At 32.7% G+C, this 27,203-nt stretch overlaps 1 protein-coding gene across 1 annotated transcript; it reads right to left on the reverse strand.

The window, feature by feature from the left end:
• Nucleotides 1-1,101: 1,101 nt before the first annotated feature.
• On the reverse strand, nucleotides 1,102-26,893 carry LOC111043809 (heparan sulfate 2-O-sulfotransferase 1). Its single transcript, XM_022328859.2, has 7 exons — nucleotides 26,215-26,893; nucleotides 24,909-25,135; nucleotides 19,712-19,797; nucleotides 12,038-12,176; nucleotides 10,825-10,922; nucleotides 4,442-4,599; nucleotides 1,102-2,929 (listed from the first exon to the last, which is right to left on the reverse strand). Exons 1-7 carry the CDS (start codon nucleotides 26,345-26,347, stop codon nucleotides 2,691-2,693), a joined length of 1,080 nt encoding a protein of 359 aa, XP_022184551.1. The 5' UTR covers nucleotides 26,348-26,893; the 3' UTR covers nucleotides 1,102-2,690.
• Between the last annotated feature and the right edge of the window lie 310 nt (nucleotides 26,894-27,203).

Consider the following 27,203-nt stretch of genomic DNA (forward strand, 5'->3'; position numbering starts at 1 on the left):
ATGTTCCAGAATAATAGCTTGATTAAGATTGAAAAAAGTTTTCAAAGACAATTACATCCCAGAACAGAAGCTCGATTACTGTTGAATACAACCTTTATAAAAAGCTTTAATTGATTATTTATTCAAGGGATTTTCTGGTATTCAACTTCTAGGTAACTGTATTAAAATATTTTTTCAGCAGTATGATGATCAATATTATAAAGATTCAATAGCAATTTAGTTCTAGAATATGACTTTATCCTAACTATCTTCAATTCTTACAAAGAATGATACATTATTACAATTATTATGAATTATTAGACAATTCGTTGAAAAAAGTAAAATCTACATAATTTAACTGAACTAATTAATCATATAAGTTATGCAGGTACAACCTATCAAATAATGTTAATGATAATTAAGAAAACGTTTTGTTATGTAACAATTCATTGTTTTAGTTAGTAGTATTATCAACAATTTTTGTTGATAATTAAAATCTAGAATTTGATACCCTACGTTATACAAGTTACATTACAATAAACCCTCAGCGCAAAAAACACCAACTAATTTATTGAAATCTGCTGCCGGATAATTCAGCATTCTTTTCAGCACTCAGGTGCAAGCAGTTCTGCCAAAAAGCAGCAACACTAAAAGCGCCTTTATTTATTCAAAGATGACAGGCATTTTACGAAATACAAATAAATCCTGCTAACCTTTGTCGTACAAACCATATGTAATTTTGGTCTAATATAATTTAAAATGTTTATAGAGACTGTCATTAATTGCAAATTATAATAAATTAGTGTGGCCAATCATATTGTCATAGAAGTGAAGGTGCAGAAGAATATAAAAGAGAGGTTGCTGCTTAAGAGAGAAATTTAATAGTTCTAGGGGTGTGATTTAATATAGAACGGTTATTATGGAGCATGGTATAAATAAAGTAAATTCGATTCAAATAAGGCGCAATAAAACTTTGAAAGACTGATCCCATGGGATCGGATTCTGCAAAGCGATTGGTTTCTTTGAACACGTCATTTCATCTGATTACCTACGCACTAATAAAAACTCATTTGAGCATCAACCATGAAAAAACTAACAATAAAAGATGAATATTATATATTAATAAGTTGGGAGTAAAAAAAGTAGAACGTCGTAAGAGTAAACAAGAAGATTGATTGAACCAGCTCAGACGACTTGCGCAGGCGAAGATGCGCAGTTTTCCATGAATTGATCTTCTGGAGACGAGAAAGATACGACAGAGGAAAGATATTCAGAAGAATATTAGAAGAACGTTCGTTATCAGGATTTTTAGATGAAATAGTGAATCGCCAATGTACAAATAAATTAGTCTCATATCTCACATAAAACAAGTTTTACAGGTGATTGTAATGAAATCTATATAATTACGGCTAAAGAAACTTGAAGAGATTGACTTTATAATATATTTGATCTAAAGACCGTTCAACGTTAGTTAATTGTAATAAATATTCATGTCACAGTCAAAACTGTTTGTTGTAGGTTATTTGAGAATTCCAAGAATGAATATTGATAACATCGAGACAATGGAATCCAACACAAATTTTGAATTTGTCCAATCTTTGAAACAAGCAAAGAGGTCTGATAATGCAGTTTATGTAAAATGTTCAAGTGGTTGAAAGAGCTGTTAATGACAGTAACACTTACAACTGAAAAGAAAGCATCAAGCAGTAAAATAAAGATGTTATCACAATACGAAGAAATCATTATCAATCTAGTGATACACTGCAATATCAATAGCATCAAGTCGTCAGTATTTATAATACACTAACAGCCTCCGAAAAAAATGTAAACCCGGTGAATATAATATACTCACAGTTAAACCTGAGCTGATACATCAATAATGAACCTTTCAATGTAAGTTTGTAGCTGCCACAAATAAAAATTCTAAATAAATAACCAGGTACTCTAGCCCTTATTAACAATACAAGTAACAGAGTATCAACTGCAAAGAAAATACTCCTTTATTATGAATGGAGTATTCATAATTATTATCATTATGAATATGAATTGGATCACACTTGCTTAAAATTACAACCGTTATAAAAGCTTATAATCAAAATTAAAAACATAATTATTTGAAATACCAGAAGTTTTTATCATTATGACTACTACTATTACTACACAAATATCACAGATGTGATTTAATATTCCCCTCGAATTTGAGAAAACTAAAATTATGCTAATAGATCAATACCATCCATATGGTATTGAATGAACAGAGATGGATGCAATATTGTGTTCGAAAACCCGTACAATGGAAGCAGTGTAAGTATTTATTTACAATGTAAGTAACGGAATGAATATTTTCATTAGATATATCTACAGTTTTATGTTTCCAGCATTGTTAATAGTAGAAGCAGTGGAAAAATGTGGTTTGTCAATTACAAACACTTCTAATACGGTATATACAAAACTTTTTCTGAATTCAGTCTCGACATTACGTTTTAAATGGTAGTGGTTTGAGAGTGAAATAGAATAGTGCGCATGCGCTGTTTCTCAAGCACATTCTGAAACGGTAGCTAACAAAAGCGTCCTTTTTACTAACCAAACCCATTCTCGTGACTGAACCAACTTCAACACCTTATAACTAAATGGATAAAACCTAAAATAAGCATATTGGTTGTTATCACTTAAGCTTTGATCGAACTATTTACAACAAATAATTTGAGGAACTAAGAATACTTTGTTTGCGATTTTGGACTGATTTTTTCATACATAAACTGCTGTCCCTTATCGATGAGCTCTCCGTCTTTGTTGACAGTCATTTTCCTCTTCAGAAACTCGAATTGCTCCAGTGCAAACTCATACAGCTCATTCTCCATTTTCCAAACTCTCGACTCTTCGATTTTCTTGATTGTAGACTCTTTTGGCTTCAGTTTCTGGTTTGTTTTACGTAGATGGGCTTTTTTACCTTGAAAAAAGAACAATTTTGTGTTGATTATATTGATATTCTAATATATAAAAGAATATGGATAGTCTATTAAATTTGGATGAATAATAAGTTTTTATGAATAAAATGAGAAATTGTTATTGCAACTGTTAAAAAATACTTCCTTAAGGTGCGTACAGACTTACGCTCTGATCCGCAAACGAACGATACACGAGCAGATCGCAAGATGATCGCAGGTCGAGCAAGAACAGAGCGCGTAACAGAACGCGAGCTTAGCAAGTCCCTAGGGCGAACTAACCAATAGTTGCGCATGCGCGGTTAACGTTTTTGTTCTGTTACGATACGATCTCTGTGTTAGCATATAAAATTATCAGAATTAGTAATTAATTATTAAAATAAAATAATATGAAATTAAAGAAAAACATTTTTAATAATAGGTACCAGCATAAGTTATCAGAATTTGGAAGAAAGAAACTGAACTCCCAACCAAGCCTTTCATCATTCAAAAGATTGACAGACATAGCCTTTTTTGTAATAAAACATAATTAATAAGCATAATGTATTGTTAGGCTGCCCAGCAATCCCGTGATCAGAATATTTTATTTAGTTTTGTCACCCGATCAGCTGGATTGAACGTTTCAAATTTGTGAGGTTAGGTTGTAGCGAAGTCAACAATACGACAAGCGCGCGATCATCTTGAGAACCTCTAGCGAACCCTTGGGTAACATCTCGCGTAACGTTCATGATGAGAGCGTGTTCGAAGCGCATATATCTGTACGCACCTTTACATTCAAATAAAACATGAATATTTCTAAGACCTGAACTTTAACAATGGAATAGATTTGTCAAGAATTGATATTTTGGAAAGAAAAATATACATTCAACAATTTGTAACTTAAATAAAGTGACATTGAAAAATTTCAAAATGACAATAGATACGATCAGCTGATCCATAATCGTGGTTGGAGCAACCGATGATAATGAACAAGAAACACTTTACTTATAGATGCTAATTCATAGAGAATTGAGTCATATTTCGTTCAGTACTGTAATGTTCTAAGATAAAACATTAACGGCGATACCGTGTTACTCCAACACTAGTGAGCCTCCGGGCTGAAGAGCTTGCTCAAAATTGTTGAGCAAAACTGAAGAGCTTTCTGTTATTATGTAAGCTTTTCTACTGAAATCTCCGGTTGGAATAGTTTTACAATATTATTTCATGTGACTTTCACACGATCTTTTCCTCTCGTGATTATTGATTCAATCTAGGTACTCCTCTACAGCCTACATTATAAAATATAGTGATATTGAACACGTATCCTTTCTAGAGGATGGAGGAGTTAATCAATCTTATTTTCAACCAACTCGATCTGTAAAATGATTTGAAGAATATGTGTTGAAAATTCCAAGTTGATTGTTGAAAGCATTCGAAAGCTGTCGTTGAGCATAATAGCACACCCACAAACGGACATCGACTCGAGTCTCAATTCAGAAGTAGGAACTGGATATCGTTTATTAACGAACTATACTCACTGTGCTTGAAGTGTTCGACAGCTCCTCTAAAGAATCCAGGCAACGTTGCTTCCAGAATAGCAATGAAATCAGACAACTGTTCCATCACACCAACGACCAAATACTGCGAAATAAGATTTCTTTTCGCCTCCTCCAATGCCCATGCATTACCTGGTGTCCTGTAAACACCACAAACAAAATTAATAAGATGAAAATTGTAGTTATCAATCTATTTTAGTGTTTAAAATTAACACTAAAGATAAACATTTAAATGACGTTAATTGAAGTGTCACTGATTTTGATTCATTAGATTACGGACAACAATAATTACTACAATTTGATCTTAGCCAACAGGCCGAGAAGCGAAAACCCCTGTCAGAGTTACAAAACTTCACTTATAAAAAGTGCGCCTGAGAAACTCACTTATTTGAAAGGTCAATAAAAACAAAAGTATTTATTTTTTTTATATGAGAATACAATATCCCTATTTTTACATGCAGTCTTGAAAATGACATCAGATCAATAGCGACCCCCATTGCGCATATACTGATGAAGTTGATTTTTGAAATTTGTATCCACTCGTTGCAGTATATCAATCGTTATGTTGGCAATGGCGTCGCAGATGTTGTTCTTTAGGTGTGTTATGGTCCGTGGTCGATCGACATGAACCAGGGATTTCAAAAGCCCCATAAAAATTTCATGGTAGTGACAAAGGTGTTAAAGAGATTATCTATGGTCGAAAACGTCAGAGGAGAAAAGAAACAAAATGTGGAGGCTTTAAAAATGCACAGACCAGGACTGCTTATAAAAGTGTAATTAGCCAGTGCCGTGCTACCAATTTTTCCTTAAACGGTTGGAATAGCATTTAACATCTATCAACCTAAGAATAGTTGTCGGCTCCAATAAAATAGATTCTTGATAAACTGTGAATGGATCTATTGCCTATGAATGAGAAATCCAGTTTTCAGAGCAAATTAACTTATAATCTTCAGATGAAAATACACAAAATACAGAAAGAGAAAATATCTTAAGACTAATTATTTCAAGTAACTACGAACTAAAATACTTATCTAGTTTACAGTTGAAACATAGTGGCTATTGGCTTGACTATACAAACAGCAAATTATGCACAAAAATTTATATAAAACTCAATTTAAAACATTAATAAATTCACTTAAACAGACAATAATTCAGAGCACAAAATTACACAAGCAACAGCCAGCCATGTTTTCAGAAGAAGGCTAGAACAGGAAAAAAAACATAAGTTGCCAGTCACGAAAACAACGCCCTGTTCAATATCGATCTCCACAGACACGTCATCAAAAAATTATAACTTATAAGTTTAGAATTCACATTCTACATCTGTTCTCAATAAAACTTTATTTTGAAAATGTTATTTTAAATTTTTATATATATCTCGATTTAAATAAACCATTTATCTAGTAATTTGTTAACCCTACCTCGGTGACATTATGGAACAATGCAACAAACATTTACGATAATAAATTCTCCGTCAAAAAAATTTGTCCGTCTATTGATAACTCTGACATTTACTATAAAGTTCCATAGATCTCGAATTGAAGATTCGATTCCAATGTGAGAAGAAAAATGTAATATTACACCAGAAATTGGATAACTAGGAGCAGGAAGGTAATGGAGAAGAGGAAAATCTGGATGGTGTTTGGACAAGACTAAAGGACATTATAGATTATAGTAGAGGCTGCTGCTGGCACTATCGGAAGGAAGAAGAGAGAAAGAAATGCTGATTGGTACGATGAAGAATGCAAGCTGGCAATAGCGGAGAGGAATAGACTGAGGCTGGCTGTAATGCAAATAGTGACAAGAGGCAATGTGGAAATCTACAAGGCAAGCAGACGGAAAGCAAAAAATCTTATTAGGAAGAGAAAACGAGAATACCTCAAAAGGCAGTTAGCAGACATTGAAAACTTACATACCCAGAATGAAACAAGGAAATTTTATCAATCAGTCAAAGTAATGGGTAGAGGCTTCCAACCAAGGACCAACATGTGCAGAAATAAGAATGGTGAAGTGATTTCTGAAGAATCAAAAGTGTTGGAGAGATGGGCAGAACATTTTCAAGATGTATTGAATGGAAATGACGAAGGAGAACAAAATGCATGGACACCATGTTTTCACACTGCTGGTATTGAAGTTGTAAACCCCACTAGAGAAGAAGTAATAGAAGCAGTGCAAAAGCAGAAGAACTGTAAGTCACCAGGGGAAGACTCTATTACTGCTGAGATGAATATCAGGAGATAAGATGTTGTGCAGGAGATAAGGTTATTGACAAAATATACAAGCTGATACTGATGATATGGAGAAAAGAAGAGATGCCTAAAGAATGAAACGTGGGTCTTATCTGTCCAATTTATAAATAAGGAGAGAAACTGATTTGTAGCAACTATCGAGGGATTACTTTGGTGAATGTTGCCTTCAAGATATTATCCTCCATCCTTCTGGAAAGAATGAGCTCACTATCAGAAAGAATCGTTGGCGAGTATCAGTGTGGGTTTCGACCAGGAAGGGGAACAACTGACCAAATGTTTGCTATAGCCAACTAATGGAAAAATGCATAGAATACAATGTTGATTTGCACATCCTTTTCGTCGATTTTAAACAGGCATTTGACTCTGTGAAAATTAAAAACCTACTAGAAGCCCTGGTAAGTTTTGGTTTCCCTAGAAAACTAATAAGACTGGCGTCCATGATCCTGTCAAATAATTATGCCAAGGTACTTGTTGGAAGAAAAACGAGCAGAGCATTCCAAATAGAGCAAGGGGTTAGACAGGGTGATGCATTGTCTGCACTAGTTTTCAACTTAGCTCTGCACAAAGTAGTCCAAGAACTATAACTCACAGGGAACATCCAATTTAAATCCAAGCAAGGTTTAGCCTATGCTGATGACATTGCGTTGGTGGTTCGAAATTCAGGAGCTCTGAAGGAAGCTTTTATGACTCTAGAAAAAGAAGGACACACTTCTTTAGATCTTGAAGTTGATACTAACAAGACCAAGTATATGAAGATGACCTCATCGTTGGCAAGACGAGCAGCACAAGATTTTGGAGTTGGGGGATTTAAATTTGAAAGTGTGGAGAGTTTTTCCTACCTGGGAACTGAACTGAATGTAAGCAATAACCTGAGTCAGGAAATTAAAAAAGAGAATTGATCAGGGTGACAGAGCTTACTTTGCAAATAGAAGTTTAATGAAGTCTAGACTAATATCAAGATGCACGAAAGTAAAACTATATCAAACACTTATAAGACCGGTAGTGACATACGGCTGTGAAACTTGGGTTCTCAACTCCCAAAATATGAACGCATTGAGGATTGTCGAAAGAAAAGTAATGAGAAGAATTCATGGCCCCATATGCGAGAATGAAGAGTGGAGAATCAGAAGCAATGCGGAGATAAGTAACATTCTGGGTGGAAATGACATAGTACGATTCATAAAGTCTAAAAGAATCAGCTGGCTGGGACATGTCCAAAGAGTGGAGAATAATAGGATGCAGAGGCAGATGCTTGTTGGAAGAATGGAAGGAACGAGGAAAAGAGGTCGCCCGAGAACATGTTGGCTGCAGGATGTGGAAGAAGATCTAGCGTGCCTAGGAGTGAGGAACTGGAGGAGACTGGCTAATCAGAGAGATGAATGGAGGCGAATTTTGAGGAGGCCAAGGTCCACGCAGGGCTGTAGCGTCCGTACCGTAAGTAAGTATCCCCCAACTTCAAAATCTTGTGCTGCTCGTCTTGCCAACAATGAGGTCATCTTCATATACTTGGTCTTGTTAGTATCAACTTCAAGATCTATAGTGTGTCCTTCTTTTTCTAGTGTCATAAAAGCTTCCTTCAGAGCTGCTGAATTTCGAACCACCAACGCAATGCCATCAGCATAGGCTAAACCTTGTTTGGATTTAAATTGGATGTTCCCTGTGAGTTATAGTTCTTGGACTACTTTGTGCAGAGCTAAGTTGAAAACTAGTGCAGACAAATTTGATTCCCTCCTATCACAAAATAGGACACTAACACAAAAAAACAAATTAAAATACGTCCAGAGATGTCATCCAGCGATGTTTGGCGTCCACAGTGCACCTGCTATAGCCCGCTCGTGATGCGCAGCCAATCTGCCTCAGTTTTACCCCAATGAAACCCTCATTCTTGTTCATTCGACCATAATATGTATTATTTTAATTATTTACATGTATCTTTAAATCAATATTATAGTAATGAAAGTTATTTTTAAGCTATGTGAATAAGCTAAAATTATTTTATCAGCAACATTTTAAAGGAGTACACCTAGGCTATGGAAATATCGTGTTTGTGTTAGGCTATACGTAGCGTACTACAACTTGTATGCTAGGATTGGATAACTTTTAATCTTTTATTTAAATAATCCATAAAATATTTCTAGACTTATCACTTTCTCTTTAACAGGAATTTGCGATCTCATAGAATGACAATGATTATCATATAGGCTATCCTACATGAAATCGAACCAGTGTAAACTTCACAATGCAAGAGGAGCTATTTCAATTCCTACAGAGAGCATGTAAATTGAGTAATAGGCCTCACATCATCATATGGATTTTCAAAATAATCACTTTTAAATTATACGTTTCATTTAGTTCAGCTCGATAGGTGATGCAGACGACGTCTGTCTAATAGGTTACTTATAACCTGTTCACCTTCTATCACTTATTCACACTCTTCCATTTCAAATCAAATTTTATTCACTCGAAATTCATACAAAATATTAACAAAAGTAAAACACAACAAGTTACAAGTGAACAAGATACTACTAACAAAAAGTACAGTATGTTACTGGACTTTGTCCGCGAATAGGAGTCAGATCCAAAGTGTTATAAGTAAGATTATTTAATTTATAACTTTATATAGTTGAAGATTTAATAGGTCTAGGAAAAGGAGTTGGGAAGAAGAAAGATTTAGAAATTTAAGTAAGATGTAATGAAGATGATTGAGCGCAAGCTCGCACATACATACAAAACAAGGATTTTTAGTATCATTTATCAATATAAATTTCACCCATTTGTAGAAAAAGAGCGATAATACCTATCAATCTACAGAGAAATAATATAATTAAAATATAAATCCATTCCATAGTGTAGTATAATTCAACAGAAGACAGTTATTAGTTACATCATCGAGACAAAAACGTATCACCCAGAATAAATTGATGGAATATTTTTAGTAGTTAATACAAGGTTGACTTGATTTGTGGATATATATTGAAACTTATCAACTTAAAACCTTAAAGAAGCTTTCCACCTCAACTGCTTACAAGCTTAGTTTATTCATGAGGTATTCATGGGTATTTATTCTTTTCAAATCAGGTGGTAGTAAGTTATAAAATTTCGGAGCAAGGAAAAGAAAACACCTCTGGAACGTGGTAAAGTTCGATTTTGGAAGGCTAACCATCATTTGAGTAGTTTGCCATGTTACAACAGAAATTTCAACATCATTGCTACATACTGAAACAGATCTGTTACCACTTAATTGATAAAATAAAGACAGAACCTTCAGCACATAAGTGTGTCTCAGTGGTAGAATATTTAGTGCTTTGAAAATTGGAAATGTATGTGACCTCCTATTAACTCCCTGTATTATTCTTATTACAGACTTCTGTAGCACTACAAACCTTTCATAATGAGAAACAAAAGTGGATGCCCAACAGGAAATTCCAAAACAGGCTTGCTTTCTGAGAGATTCTTCGTTTTAATTAAAAGTAGAATCTAATGGTAAAATGATTTAAATCCCTTTTTCATGACAATGCTATGGCAGAGCCTATGGTTCCCTTGATGAAAACAAGTTTGTTCCTATACAAGTGGTTATAATTTTGACCACCAGAGATCGCGTAAGTTGATTCTCCAGCCACCCGTGTGTGTCGAGGGTGTGTGATAACATCTCATCTAATACAATACAGAAGAGCCTCGATAATCGGTCCTCTATGAGACCAGAGGTTTGATTGGAACAACAAAGAGGTAGGATTATCAGTTGAACTCGTCCACTTTATTTTCACGAGAAAAACGTTGACTACATTCTAAATAGGGAACGTTGAATTGCAGTATAGTAAGAGCGCCTAATAAGCTTATATGGCCTGAGAATACTGAGACTACTGATCGAGACTATTGTAGAACCTGAATAACTGAAATAATTTTTTCAACAGAATTATGTACTGGAAAATGAAGTCACATTGAAATTCGATAGTGTTATCAAACCAAGAAATGAAGAAATCCCTCCAAGGCCGAACTAGCAGAAGACTATTGCCCCGACGCCATGGTTTGATTAAACGATGGATCAGACTTTGAACATCCAAATAGCAAAGTTCTACTGTAAGACTGTAATGTATTAATTATGGCACTAAAACTTACCAGCAATCTGCTGAATGCCCGCATAAGAATGGAATTTGCAACCACATCTGGTCAGGATTGCAATCAGGCAAATCTTGTTCTACACATTCATCAAACGTCTGAAATTTAATTAGAAATTGGAATTTTATATCCAAATTTTACTTTTTTCCATAAACAACAGTCAAATTAAATTTCAAACACTACATTCGGATTACACAATATTAAATAAATAAAATCAATTTTGAACGTAAAATTTTACTTCAAATTTATTTATACTTCAAAAGTATAAAAATATTGATCAAAAGTTTATAACAAATATAACAAGGTTTATACTTCATTTAGATTTAATTTGATTTGAGATTGATATGAATATTCGACCTTAATTCTATTCAATTAGTTCACAATATTTACTTGAAGTCAAACAGTGCTCATAGTGCACAATTCAAGATTCAAGATTCTTTATTGCCAGAAAAACTTTACATTGTACGAGCATGTCAAAAAATAATAACAATAATATAACACTTGTGAAATAAAAGAGAAATTATAATATAAAATTGAGCATATGATAATAGAAATCGTATAATATATGAAAATATTAAAATAACAGTTTGTCTTAACATTTTGTCTTAGTCTTAGTTGGAAACAAACTACAATATTCATATTAATAATAATAAGTTATTTAGAAATAAAACAATACAAAAAATCTTAAAGCACCTTTTATTTAAAAAAAACTTTAAAATATTTTAAGCATTTTTTAAATAAAGAGTGCTTTAAGATTGTTTATATTGTTTTATTAATTTGAAAAGTAGCCTATGTGAATGAAGTGTTTTTTTAAGTTATTCAGTTTTACCAAAAATTAAAAGGTACATGTTGCATCATGAGCATTCATTATATTGAACACTGAAGATACTCATCTACCAAATAGTACGCACTCTCTGTCAATTTATTTTTCAAAATTTGTTTGAATTCATAGGTTGGCAGCTCTTTAATATCTAAAGAAAGATTGTTATAAATTTTGGCTTGTTAAAAAATATGGCTAACTCTTGTCTTGGAGAGTCTTATTTGAGGCAGTAATAGATCATTGCCACGTCGGGTGGAGTAAGAATGATTATCTATAAACAAACTATAAACTACCATAAGTTAGAGCTAGTGAGTACATTCCAAAAAGAAGATTAGCTACCCTGAATTTTGAAAAATGAGTTTTGGAGATGCATTTTAATTTGAAATCACTCACCATTTTATCGCCATGTTTTCTTCTAACAAGATGCGGCCGATAATTGTCTCCAAATCTTAGAAAATAATAATAAGATACAAGTCTGTCAAGTGGCCGTCTAAGTAGATTAATGTAGATCGGACGCTGTGTTGAACCGAATCTGAAATAATAATTGGTCACAAAAAAATAGGTGTTCTTAATAGATGACTGATAATCAAAATGTTGACATGTTATTTGTTATCAACTTAGCATCATTGTTCTACATATTATACAGAGTTGGTGAAAAGTATGAAAAAAGCTTAATATTTCTGCTACCCATTTTAAAAAATGAATTTGGATTCCATACGGCGAACCATAATTTTGAAGCAACAGAAAAGTAGTTTTTTATACAAATAGGATCCCCAATGAAACATATTGTCAAAGTAACCTTGTAACTGAAATATTAAGCTGTTTCCATACTTTCCATCAACTCTGTATAGGCCTATTAGATTCCAGCGCATTAGATTATTTTTCATGTTCTGTTTCACTACAGCTCCCATAGTTCTACACATAAATTTGATAAGTAATGAGTACTTGTTGACATCTATACTATGCCTACAGTATAATAAAGGAAATAACTGGCTTACACACGTACGGGATAGGAAAATTATTTTTGACGCATCATCACGTCTGAACTACTGGACTGATTAACATGAAATTTTTCAAATAGATTCTTAATTAATTGAGGATGGTTATAGGCCTATTTTCAATTCCACAAGATTTCATTACGACAAGTTTTCAGTTTGTCAAGTTTTAAAATAGACCCTTGCGGAGCACGGGTTATCTTCTAGCTTCAAATATTTCTAACGGAGTCAATATTACTTAATAATTATTACTAATTTTTAAAAAGGTAATTAGTTACTCGTAACTAACCACCTAGGTAGTTGTGTATATGAGGAAATACAAAGGAAATTTTTCCATATTAGTTGAGACAGTTCCATTTTAATTTCTGTATTATGTTGGTGCAATAAATCAGTACTCATTGAAGAATATTTTTTTCAAGTACACTATATTATTGAATGAGCAAAGCAAATTCTATGTTTCAAGTCAATCGGTGTTTGTCTGTTTGTTCGTTTGCTTGTTTGTACCGCAGTTACAGTTGAAGTTATGGACCGATTTGGATAAAATTTGGTATACAAGTACTTTGAAAGAAGGCGCAGGAACATATATATTTAAAATTTTCAAATTCATCCCCGTTTCAAGATGGCGACCCTTTATTCGGAAATTTTACCCTAAAAATCAGCATAACTTTTCAATACTTTATCGGACCAGGTTCAAATTGGGCTCATTCTTCTCAGCGCTTAAAAGCAGTATTATTCCATGTATCAAAATTTTCAATTTTTGGAATTCGAATATTTTTTCCAAGTCCCACATTCCAAGTTTCAGATTTGTTATCTCTTCAACCGTGCTTCCGAGCTCAAAAGTGTAAAGAACTTCTATTTCTCAGCGTCCTCTACCGATCCTATTGCATACAATATTATCATCATACTCTAAATCCAATTTGATTGTGTGTATGTGTAAGTGTGTGAATAGGCGGGCGTGTGTGAGTAGTGATGTTAGTAAGTGTAAATTTTTCGATGTAAATTTTCAAAATGGCGGCCATTTAAAATTTGTGTTGGCAAATTTCACAAAAACCATTCACTTTACAGTAAATTTACAAGAGACAAAAAAGTTAGCTAATTTCATCAATATTTCAAGGATACCTTATTTTTTACGATTGGTCAAAGAATAACAGAGAAATTAATTCTTTTCGTACTGCATGCATGACCACTTTTCACAAGATCATCTGAAAAACATTGTAAAATCAGCTGTATGGCCATATGGAGCCACACCGAGTTTCAAAGCTTCATCTTGAATATAATTATTGGAATTAAAATTTTAATATTGATGTTTAAATGGTGAGAGTGGTCATGCATGCAGTATGGAGAAAATTAATTTATCTGTTATTCTTCGACTAATCTTAATGAATAAGGTATTTATGAAATCTTGATGAAATTTGCTAACTTTTTGTCTCCTGTAAATTTTCTGTAAAGTGAATGGTTTTCGTGAAATTTGCCAACAAAAATTTAAAATGTCCGCCATTTTCAAAATTTTCATCGAAAAATTTATTTTTCATTTTTCAAAGTTGAGTCTTCATAGCATAAATATTCATGCCAAATTTCAGATCAATACAACATTTCGTTCTTGAGATAAAAAGTCCTAAGTGAAAATAACAAAATGGCAGCTCTAAGAATAACCGCTGAGTTTTGTACACTCCAAATACGACAATTGTAGTCTCCTATTATCCAGGAACAATATCCTAAAATGTTCTATACTCCTTCTGAAACACCCTGTATAGTGATATCGGAGTATGGAGAAATTCTTTTTCCTTTCCTATTATCCTTAAAATGCCAAATTTCAAAAAGCCTTGTATACATCGACGCGCAATTGAAAAAGGAATATTTCTGCCAAATCTCATAGAATTCTATCAACGCGTTTGGCTGTAATTGCGTTACATACATACAGACAGACAAAAGAAAATCCGAGTTAAAACATAGACCTCACTACGTTCGTTCAATAATCAATCAGCTGACAAGTGGATTATTCATTGCATTCATTAAACATATGTCTGGAGAAGCCGTGTCTATTTCTATAAGGCCCATGTTATACGAGCGCTAATGCCGCGGCGTTAACGCAACGTTTTTAGCGTCGCGTTAACTGGGCAATTATAGTACTTCCATAGTGCGCGCTAAAAACGCTTTATATAACTTGGTTCAGCGTTGCCAACGCCGCGGCATTAGCGCTCGTATAACATAGTCCCAAGGTCTATGGTTTCAATATTTTGGTTTGCAGTCATGGTATTATGATGCGTGAGCCCATCAGTATCAATATTCTCACATTTGAAAAAAAAAACAAATTTAATAGGTGATTAAAATAGAATAAAAAATAATTAAATGAACTAAATAATGCTGAAGGAATTATAATATTTTTGATTGAAATAAAAATTCAAATATGTGAGAATTATTTTTATCAGATGGAAAGATTATCACGGAACTAGATATCATATGGAATACAATTCAAACGTGAACTGAGTTTGTTAACATTTCAAATGCGTGAGTTTTTGATCTTGGGGAAAACAACAGTTTTTAAGAGTGAATTATAATTTACCTGTGCATTGTGATTCAACTGTGTTTGTAAACATTACAAATAATTACCGGTAAGTTACTAGTAGTTCTGTGAACAGTAGACCTCACGTAGTATTCTCATCCACAAGTAGTAACTGATTGAAACTATAGATCTTATTAGTATAGCACCTGAAGCTTTAGACCTTGCATAAAATTTTCTCAAGTTTATTAAAAACTTTTTGTAGTTAAAATGTTTTGTTAGTATGTTTTAAGTATTCGCTATATATTTTAAGGGTGGGGACTCTCCCCCCCGTGGGGCGGTAACCCCCCCCCGTAAGCCATAACCGGAAAATAAAAAAAAATAACGGAATCGTATTTTACATATTATTTGAAGAAAAAAACTTCCTTACGACTTTTCCTGAAAATGCTTTCCCTTGGAGTTACAGCGGTTTGAAAATTTGAATTTTCACCCCTCAAATCCACGGTTTTCCCTTAATAAATCGAAAAGTACACGTCAGAAAATGAAGTTTAATGGCTTAAAAGAAAGCTAATTGAAACTGGAAAAAATCAGCTTTTTTTGCGGCTATTGGGAAAATAGTTACAGTTCATCAAAGATGGCGCTGTCACTGACAACTCTCATTTTTCACTCTTTACCCCCAATTTTCTCAGAAATGGCAATTTGTACACAAAAAATTGTAAGGACCTTTTTTTTAATATTTAAATTTGCTTCAATTTGAGACCAGTTAGAGGTCTCTAACATTCTTCAAAGGAAAGTTATGACCAAAAAAAAAAAATTTTTTTTTTGGCCGGAAGAAAATGGCCTGTGGAAAGCGAGGGAAATTTCCGAACTGAAAATCCAAATAGCAGGTGCTTAAACATATAATTTCACATACTCACACAAATTTTGATGTACTTGCTAAGTACACTTTTTGATCCAGACAATTTTATGTAATTCGAAACGTGCATTTTTTCAACGATTGTTACAGTTTTCCAGAGAAAATAAGAGTGGGAAATGTATTCAGTATACAATAAAATTACACATATGTTTGCCGCCAATTCCACGAGTTTTCCGAAACTTTTTTTCCCCGTGCAGGACCCGCGTATCTTATAACATGGCCATTTTTAGCCCAAACAATCCACAACCAATCCTCAACAATAACGCTGACATTCTATAACAACAATTAGCAACTACTATGGGAGACGATAATACTGTTTGAATATTTTAAATAATGTAACTTTTTAAACAATTTAAAAAAATCGTAAAAATATTTTATTTATTAATAAAGTGTACTTTGGTTTCATTAATTATTGTTTCAAATTATTTTTTATATCGGTACCCTTTAAAATAAAAAAAAAATTCATGAAAATCGAATGCAATTTAGCACTTTTGCCCTTAAGGGTTGCCCTTTGACCCATAAAATTGCAGGGAAAATTAAATTTATAAAATTTTTGTTCTAATTCTTTAAGTTGCTTCCCATTAAAACAACATTCAAATAAATTTTTATGATAATTTAACGCTACATACACATTTTGCCCTTAAGGGCTGCCCTTTGGGTTTTGGATGATGGAATATATAAGTTTCAAACATTTTTCAATTCATTTTTTAAATCGCTGCCCTTTTAAACACACGCAGTAAAAATTTTATTGAAATATAACGAAAGTTACCAAATGTTGCCCATAAATGTGCCCTTTTTAACCCTTAGGTTGGGCTCATTTTGTATCTCACATTGCTATTTAACTAATTTTTAATATTTCAAAAAAATTTGGGCCTTTAATTAATTATTTTCGCATTTTTTTCGAAATTTTATAACTTTTTTTATTTTACCCATTTTTACCCCTTTTTTAACCCTTAAAGGGTTAAATTCAATTTTCCCCGCCCTGAAAACTTATAGCGTTTTTTCTACACATCCTAACGAACAATTTGAGCTATTAAAGATTAAAATCGAGGCTGTGGTTTTTTTTGTTTCACTTTTCGATATTTACGGTTTCAGGTGCTATACTATATGGAAATACAGCAATAGACTGGCTTCTCCACACATCTGTGTAATCACTTGTCAGCTGATTTATGATGAATAATTCTATAATCTGATTTTTACTTTCCTTGCCCTATTACCATAGGTAAGGAAAGTATTGCTTTCCGAAAAAAATTAAGGTACTCAAATTTCTAAATTTCTATACGTTTCAAGGTCCCCTGAGTCCAAAAAACTGGTTTTTGGGTATTGGTCTGAATGTGTGTGTGTGTGTGTGTGTGTGTGTGTGTGTGTGTGTGTGTGTGTGTTGTGTGTGAGTGTATGTGCATGAGTGTATGTGCGTCTGTGTACACGATATCTCATCTCCCAATTAACGAAATGACTTGAAATTTGGAACTTGAGGTCCTTTCACTATAAGGATCCGACACGAACAATTTCGATCAAATGCAATTCAAGATGGCGGCTGAAATGGCGAAAATGTTGTCAAAAACATGGTTTTTCGTGATTTTCTCGGAAACGGCTCCAACGATTTTGATCAAATTCATACCTAAAATAGTCATCGATAAGCTCTATCAACTGTCACAAGTCCCATATCTGTAAAAATTTCAGGAGCTCCGCCCCATCAATGCAGATAGATTCCCAATTATCAGGCTTCAGATACAATTGAAACAAAAAAAATCAAGTGGAGTAGATTGAGCATGAAAATCTCTACAATTAATGTTCAGTAACATTTTCACCTAAAATTGAAAATAAGCTTTAAATTCGAGAAAATGTGATTATTCAATTGCAAATTATTGTTGATTCTATTAAATCATTCACTATGAAGTGATAGCAGACCTCATGTGTGTCTCCAGCGCTATTGCCCTGTCACCAGCAGACTCAAATCTTTGAATAGTAGACTTGAGATGCGCGGGAACACTAGCGTCAGGTGATAAATTTTCATAACGGCAAGGAAAGTAGTGTGAGTGCGCCACACCAGATTTTTACTCTAATATTGGCGTATGAAGGAGGCTCCTTTTTTCTTTTATATTATCCTTGAAATTAAAAATTTCCAAAAACCTTGTATTTACGTCGACGCGCAATTAAAAAAGGAACATGCCTGTCTAATTTCATAAAAATCTATTACCGCGTTTCGCCGTAAATGCTCAACATATAAACATTTAAACTTTCAAACATTTAAACATTAAGAGAAATGCCAAACCGTCGACTTGAATCTTAGACTTCACTTCGCTCGGTCAATTATCCTTGAAATGCAAAATTTCCAAAAACCTTGTATATACGTCGACGCGCAATTAAAAAAGAAACATGCCTGTCAAATTTCATGAAAATCTATTACCGCGTTCCGCCATAAATGCGCAACATATAAACATTTAAACATTCAAACATTTAAACATTAAAAATGCCAAACCGTCGACTTGAATCTTGGACCTCACTTCGCTCGGTCAATTATTTTGGAAAAAATTAGTTTTTAGTTTTCAATATCAAACATTGGAACAATGATAATGAATAACTTTGAGGTACAGTTCAATATTCAAATTCAAATGATCTTTATTCACAAAAAAATTAATACAGCAGCAGAAACATTAGATAAATAGTGAATATTCCCCACAAAGACAACAAGTCTGGGTGTGGGGAATGAGCACCGTGAACTGCATTATAACAACCTGACAGTTGAAGATTTACAATAAAAAAAACAACAACAACAATAGAATAAGTAGAGTAAATAAAAAAGCATCTTTAGAGGATGTGGATAGCACTTAATGTTGTTGAACCCAAATTTCTATAGTTGAAAAAAAAATATTTATATACATATATATATGGTACTGAAAAATGTAGTACGAACTGAATAATTTTAAGAGACATACAGAGTCCTGCATATCCAGACGAACATTCAAAACCAGGGGTGATGTTCAATGGATATAGGCGGATTGGATGAGCCGCGATGCGGCGTCCCTATCAATTTCAAACAGCCACCTTATCTGGGGTACATTTTTTCCAATAGACTTTTATCATATGAAATAATATCCAACCTAGGCATATATTTCACCTACAAAGGTAATATAACGATGGTAGCAGTGTGGATCGTACTCAAATCAAAAATCATTATTTAAAGTAAGTTGAAAAATCTGGTTCTGTTTTGCTTCTATGTTAATCACCTCGAAAAATAAACTCAACTCTAATGCACATCTATTGGAAGAAAAGTGAAGATTCAATTAGTTGATTAATGTAAAGAAAACGTTCATCATGTTTACCATCTCTAAAATTAAGGGCGCTTATAATGGACTGTAAAACATATTATAAAATATATTTTAGAGAAAGACTGATACCGCTGCAACTAGAACAGGTCACACCAGATACTTGTGGATGAGAAAACTGCCTGAGGTCTACTGTTCACAGAACTACTAATTAATAGTAATTAATACTAATTTAGTAAGAAATGAGATCCATTGTTTTTATTTGTTCCAAAATTAATGAACCGAATCCTACAAATCAAAACTGAACGGAAGTTACTGCCTTTCAATTAGCAAGTGGAACATGTTTGAAAGTGGAACCAGGAATTGAAGCAAAGACTATTTATTTACCTTTGAAAGTCTATGAATGCAACATGTCCGTGATAGAAAGCAGGCTTCTTTACATTCCAATGAGTCACATTCCAAATAAATCTTGCCTGAAACAATAAACGTATAATTAAAACAAAAGTAAGGCAGCATCTGTAGTGTTTCAAAAGATACGCAACTTTGATTACCGTATAGAAATTGTCCATTGTTTTGTGTCTGGAAATATTGGTTGAAGTATACTCAACAATAAATTTCTCTTTTCTATTACGAATTTGACTTATTTGATACATAATTTTGAACCGCCGGGAAGAATGAGCTGTAGTACGATAAAATACGATCATTGTGTCAAAAGTTTTGAGTGTTTGAAATTTTGATCCTCCGAAGTGCCTCTCCACTAAATTGTGTGCATCTAACGGGTGATTCTCATAGAACATTATCTTATGTACAAGTTTATATAATTGTGCGAAATCTCATGTAAGGACAATGAAGTTGGTTGAAGCTAAAGATTAAATGTTTTTTGAAGTAGTATTGTAGTAGGTGTACCTAGAAATCAATATGAGATCGAGCGCTCTACCTCGTCTCAGGTTGTAGAGCACAAAATTACGCCCAGAGGGATTATGAATTAAACATTTGAATTGTGACAATTGAAAAATATTTTTGATTAAATACTAAAATTCTCATTAAAACTCATTAAAAAAAATTGTAACCCAGTACTCTATCAAAGATAGAGAGATCCGAATGATTTCATTTTTTTCAGAATTTTATAATCTGAAAAAAGGCAGGAGCGAACTGGGAGAAATAGCTGAAAAACTGGAAAATGAAGCAAAAATACGAGATTTTGGGCTACTCTGTATCTAGCAAAAGGAAGTTTTGAATGCAAAGATAAGTTCTAGACTTATCTTATGTAGCCTATCCAAACAATATATTAGGAAATCACAACTACATATATATATATATATATATATATATATATATATATATATATATATATATATATCATGAACTAAGACGTTTTTACAATACGTTGATGAATTAATTCATTTCAATTCTATTATTATTATTGATTTTGTTTAATTGATTAAATTGAAAACGTTAACATTAATTTATGAACGGTGAATCATGTGATAAAGGCAATATTGGTGTTTCACATTATATGTGATTTTTTTTTTAAAGTTTCTTTGAGGAGTCTCCTGCTTTGTGCATTATTATTCAGATTCAGTACCTATTGTAGATGTACCCAATCTGTTTCTGCATTTCGTCTAAAATATCATTTATTATGAGGTATGAATGTAGTGTGAATGTTGCATGTGGGAATAAAAAATTTATTGTTTTTCTGTCACAACTTACTAAATTGTATGTCAATCTTATCATTCTTTTATGGGGGCTAATGTGAAGTTTTTTGAGAGTGTAGATGATGTTAACAATTGTTTTCTTACTGGTAATAATAATCTTACTATAATACACCAAAATATTCGTAGTATGAACCGTAATTTTGACTCCTTTATCACATACTTGAATTGTTGGAATAAAAGACCGGATATTATAGTTTTATCTGAAACATGGACTCAATCTGAAAATGATGCAGCTATGTATAACATTGAAGGGTATGATAGATATCATGCTGGTGCTGATTTCACAAGAGCTTCTGGTATTATAATATTTGTTGCAACTGAAGCGGGTATAACGTGCTCTGAAATTACAGCAAATATCATCGGTGCTGATTCTGTATTACTTGAATGTCACATGTTTAACTATTGTTTAAGTATTCTTGGTATTTACAGATGGCATGGTGTACAAATAGAGAATTTTCTTGATAGTCTTAATGAATTGTTGGAGGGCTACCAAGCTGCAAATTGTTTTATAATAGGTGACATTAATATTGATATAAGCAGAATTGGTGATATTAGAAGTTTAAAATACTTAGAAATGTTGTTTAGCAATGGGTATGAGTGTCTTATAGACATGGATTCTCGCTTATTGAATAATAGTTCATCTTGTTTGGATCATATATTTTTTAGATCAGCCTTAAATAAAAGAGCTGTATCAAGTGCAGTAATTGAATCTCAGATTACTAATTACAGAGCTGTAGCCGTTTCCTTATCTAAAAGTAGTTGTGAAAATTTCAGATTGTCTTCAACGGAGAAATCAATAATAAATTATGATAAATTAAAAAGCTTATTAATGCATCATGACTGGAGTTCGGTATATTTTTCTAATGATGTTAACTTTAAATTCAATACATTTATTGGTGTTTTGAATAATTACTTAAAACAGTCAAAGTACACTATTCTTGTAAATTTAACCAGCCATGATAAGAAATTGAAACCTTGGATGACTGAAGGGTTGTGTGCTGCTATAAAAAATCGTGATAAGCTTTACAAAAAATGTCCAGAAATCCAAATGACAATAAATTAAAATCAGATTATTTGAAATTTAAGAAAAAGTTAGTTGTGTGGATAAATGAACAAAAACACAGGTATTTTTCTCATCTCAATGTCTTACCTATACAGCAACAATGGAAAGAAATTAATAAATTGTGTGGTCAAGCGTCAAGAAAACAAACAATTAGTTTACAGATAGGAGGTACAATTGTTAGAGAAGATCAGACTGTAGCTAAGGAGTTCAATAATTATTTTGCTAAAGCAGCGGTTGAAGTAACTTCTTCGGTGAAACCTTTATCTGATAAAAATAAGCAACTGTTAAGGAATAAATTTAAAATAAAAATTATTACAATTCAATATTCCTTGAGCCTTTTCATTTTGATGAAATTGATAAGTTAATTCAGAGTTTAAAGAATGGCAAGTCTCCAGGCATGGATGGATTTAGTGGTAGGTTATTAAAAAGTGTCTACATCAATTATTCCCGTTCTTTGTGATATTTTCAATGGTAGTATTTCTTGTGGAGTATTCCCTGATGCCTTGAAAATAGCAAAAGTTGTGCCTATCTATAAAAAAGGTTCAAAAACTGATATTGCCAATTACAGGCCAGTATCTTCGCTTTCAGTTTTTTTCTAAAATACTAGAGAAACTAGTAAAGAAGAGAATTGTTGATTTTTTCAATGTTAACAAATTCTTCTACAGTGGCCAATTCGGCTTTCAACAGGGTTTGAGTACTGAAATTGCGCTGAATCACTTTATGACAAATATTTATAATAGTTTGAATACTCGTGGTAAGATGAAAGTTTCAGGGCTCTTCCTTGAAATTAAAAAAGCTTTTGACACTGTTGATCATGATATATATTGATAAATAAGTTGTTCATGTCTGGGGTTCGTGGAATCCCCTCAAAGTGGTTTAAATCTTATTTAGACAATAGGAGCCAATGTGTTAGTATAAATGGTATTAATAGTGAATTGGTTGTAAACAACAATTGTGGAGTCCCTCAGGGTTCAGTCCTGGGGCCTCTCTTATTTTTAGTATATATAAATGACTTATTCTCATTGAATTTTCATGGATCTGTAACATCATTTGCTGACGATACTGCACTGGCCTATTCAGCTAATAGTATAAATGAATTACAAATTATGTTACAGTCAGACTTGAGCAATTTGAGACTCTGGTTTGATGGGAACAAAATAGTGTTAAATGCTTCTAAAACTAACTTCATTAATTTCTCCCTATCAACGGTTTTTGAATTCTCAGTCCCTTTAAAGTATCACGAGATAGATTGTCAAGCAGAGTCATGTAAATGTAATAGTATTTATCAAGCAAATTCCTTGAAGTATCTTGGTATGACTTTGGATGACAGATTAATTTGGACAAATCACATAACAAATTTGAAATGTAGACTTCTTTTTTTAATTAGGAATTTTATAATCTTCAACAATTCTTACCTAGATATATTCTCCGTCAATTGTATTTTGCATTTTTCACTCAAAACTAGATTATGGATTATCTTGCTGGATGTCAACATATGCTTGTCACTATAATCCAGTTGTAATTCTACAGAAAGCCATAATACGCATCATATGTGGTGTTAAAAGAAGGATTCACTCGTTCCCTTATTTCAAAATTTTGCAAGTTCTGCCCTTGAGAAGCATGTATGTGTTCAAGGTGCTGTCGTTGTTCTTTAAAATGAGTGGGAACCGAAATATGGGAATTGCGCCTGAAACTCATCCAATGGGTGAAGTGGTAACACGGCAAAGGACAAGATAGTTGCTAGCAACACCAAGGCCTTATTGTACCAGGTATAAAAAGAGTTTTGTATTTTTAGGATGCAAATATTATAACTTGCTCCCTACTGACATAAGGAGAATCAATTCTTTGACACAATTCAAAGTGAAAGTAAAGAAATGGCTTTTGAGTTTATCATTTGAAGATTTAATGATGTTTAATGAACTATAATACTTTTATTTTTTACCTTTATTAATTTATTTTTCATTTGTTGTACTCATTGATGAGTTCTATAATTAAACACCATCTCATTGGTGTTGATGAACTTAAATATTTATGTGTACTCATTAATTAGGTTTTTTTTATATACAACCTTGTCTTTAATTTGATATTATTATTATTGCAATTTTTTCACAATTTTGTCTGTACTGTGATACTGTTGTTGTAATGTCTTACTTCAAAGTGAGGAATTTATTTTTCCTTGTTGACAGTCTGTATGTTATTTTTAAAGCTAGTGTTTATTATTTTTTGCTTTTTTCTTCATAATGTCATCTATACTTGAGCAATCTAAGCCTTGTTTTATTACCATGGAATGAATAGTTTAATCAAGAATTAGTTGTTGGTTGTGACTATTTATTATTGAATTGTATGGTAAAGCTCAAATTGATTCCCATATGCATGTGTGAGAGTGTGTGTGTCTGCGTGTGTGAAAGTACATTTTGATAAAAATTAGCAGTGTTGTCAGCTCCTACTAACGGGCAAAAGACTTTGTTCTTTTTTGTTAGTAGTAATTTTATTTTGCTCTGTGAAAATCATAAGTTTTTTTTCTTTTCTCTTATATATATTTTTTAGTTTTAAATTACAGTATGTTATTATACTCAAGAGAAGGAACTTGTACTATAATAAATTATGTTGTATTTGTTTTGATGCAAAATAAAAATTATTTGATTTGATATTGCAAGCAGCAATGACTGGACTAATCTTGAGAAAGAATAAATTGAGGTTAACAATAGAGCATTTTTCAATAACCAAGTGATGATTTCGCAAAAGTAGGAATATTGATGTTAAGGAAAACAATAATTTTTTATAAACATGTAAAAAGGTAAATTACCTGGTCAGCAAGGGACATGATGTGCAAATTTCCAGTTATATTCAAATGAAGTACATTGAACCCATTTCGCTTGCAGAGATCGTATGCTATATTAACAAAACTCGTTGAAGCAGTCTTTGGAACTCTATTGTACACAATTATTGTGTCATCATGCTGAGAAGAAGAATTGCCTGAATTCTGCTTCTGATTAACACTTTCCAATTTCTGATATCTGGCCAGAGATGCTTCTGAAATAAATGAATCATTCATTCATTTAAGAATCACTTTATAGAATAAATATAATAATATTTCATCAAGATAGTATTACTGTATCATATTACGTTACGCAGCGCGTAATGCCGACTAGAAGAAAACTACTTTATCTCATTACCTACATTACATGTTTTGGTATTGTCCCTCAATAAAAAACAAATACAAATTAGAAGGCTAGAGTTTTCTAAACTAACTAAAAAAAATAGTGAAACATATTATATACATAAATGTTTCTGAAGCCTTTGCCCTATAAACATGAAATAAAATAATATTGTCATGGCTACATGTCGTTGACGATTATTATTATTAGCCTATTTCCTATGTCAGAAAAATTATACTCTCGTTAATATCAAGGTGTTTAATGGTTATAGAGTCACTAATACAGAAATATTTAATTATAATATTGAACTCCATGGCCGTATTCCATGCCAAAAGTCAATTGTTTTATGGGTAGATAAATTTTAATATATACTGATATAATTTATAATAAATTAATTACATGAGAAACTGAGAACGTGAACAGACCACCAAGACTTCATATGAATTTTGAATCAGCTAGCAGACTGAAGTTTGTAACACTCCTTACCACTAAACCAACCTGGCCGGCAGAATATTACAATACTCTATTATAAAGAAGGTAGAACTCGAATAGGAATGGTTGGAGTGTGGTACACGACATAGTTTTATTAAAGGTGAAATAGCATTAGCGAATAACCCCAAAAATGCTGTTATTGATTCAGAACTATGAATGAAAAGGACATAAATTTCTGCCCCATCCTGTGATAAAAAACATTAATAGTGCGGTAGGCAAATAGATTATAATGATCAAAACCGTATTAATTAATATGATTTCAGTTTTTGTGCAGCCTAATAACATCTGCAAGAGTTATCAATCACAATAAATTTTAGAAATAAATACTTTACATAAAAAAATAATTGTTGAAAACAATATTGGATGGACTCTTGAACTTTTAAAATAAAAGAATTAATTTATGTTTAACTTAGTACCTAATTTTAACTTACTTGATTAAGTTTAAATTACGTTTCAACTTACCTAAACTGACCCGGTTGTTTTCAAAGCGATCGATCTTCATTTCATAAAATATCACAGTAATTACAAATACTGATAATGTAATTAGTAACCACATTTGATTGTAAAAACCTAGACCAAATCCTCTCAGATACATTTTAGAAATATATCAAGTTACATAAAACTCATAGCAAAACAATAACAAATAATATTTATTGTAAACAAAGGAACAGTAGATTACCGTGAATTAAATATTACTGAATACATATCGTATAACCCATCAACATGTCAATTGAATTGAAAACTTGCAATCTTATAGAGTAAAATTAAGTTCCTTTGAGTTTTTTAAATACATTCTTAAATACATTTAGAGTAGGAACAATAAAACCGTGAACCATGTTTGAGGTTATAAGTGTTTAGAAGGAATTATTATTTAGGTGACATATATAAGCTTCCTATTAAGTTATAATATCAGATTGTTCAGGAACATAAAAAATTACGACTCTAAATAAATTATAGAAACACGACAAAAGTAAGAAATTCTTCTCTGCTTTAATAAAATTTGGACAAATTTAATGAACTCTGGGCCTGAGCCTGAGGGTTCCTTGGCACTCCTTGCTTGGTTGACTTGGTGACTTGGTTCCTTCGTCACTGTGCCACTGTGCCTTCGTCGCTTCGTCGAATCTGAAATCGAAATCTGAAACTGTGGTGTAGCGGCAAACTGGGTCGACGACAAATTGAGGCATTTTTTCGACCGCATCTGTTGGCTCTTGACACGACAAACCGGGTCTGCTCAGGAATGTGACCTACGGGGCCGCGGAATTGGAAATATCTGGAACCAAAAATATCAATGTTAAATGTCCTATGCTTGAAAACTGTTGCTGGGTGGAACTCCGAATATTTGTCAGACAGCGGAATTGGAAATATCCGGAACTCGAAATATGTTGCTAGGCGGAATTGGGAGTATCTGGAACCACAGAGAAGGATCAGAGGGAACATTCTTACCGACTATT

This window comes from Nilaparvata lugens, chromosome 3 (genome assembly GCF_014356525.2).
Source record: "Nilaparvata lugens isolate BPH chromosome 3, ASM1435652v1, whole genome shotgun sequence".
Taxonomy (NCBI): domain Eukaryota; kingdom Metazoa; phylum Arthropoda; class Insecta; order Hemiptera; family Delphacidae; genus Nilaparvata; species Nilaparvata lugens.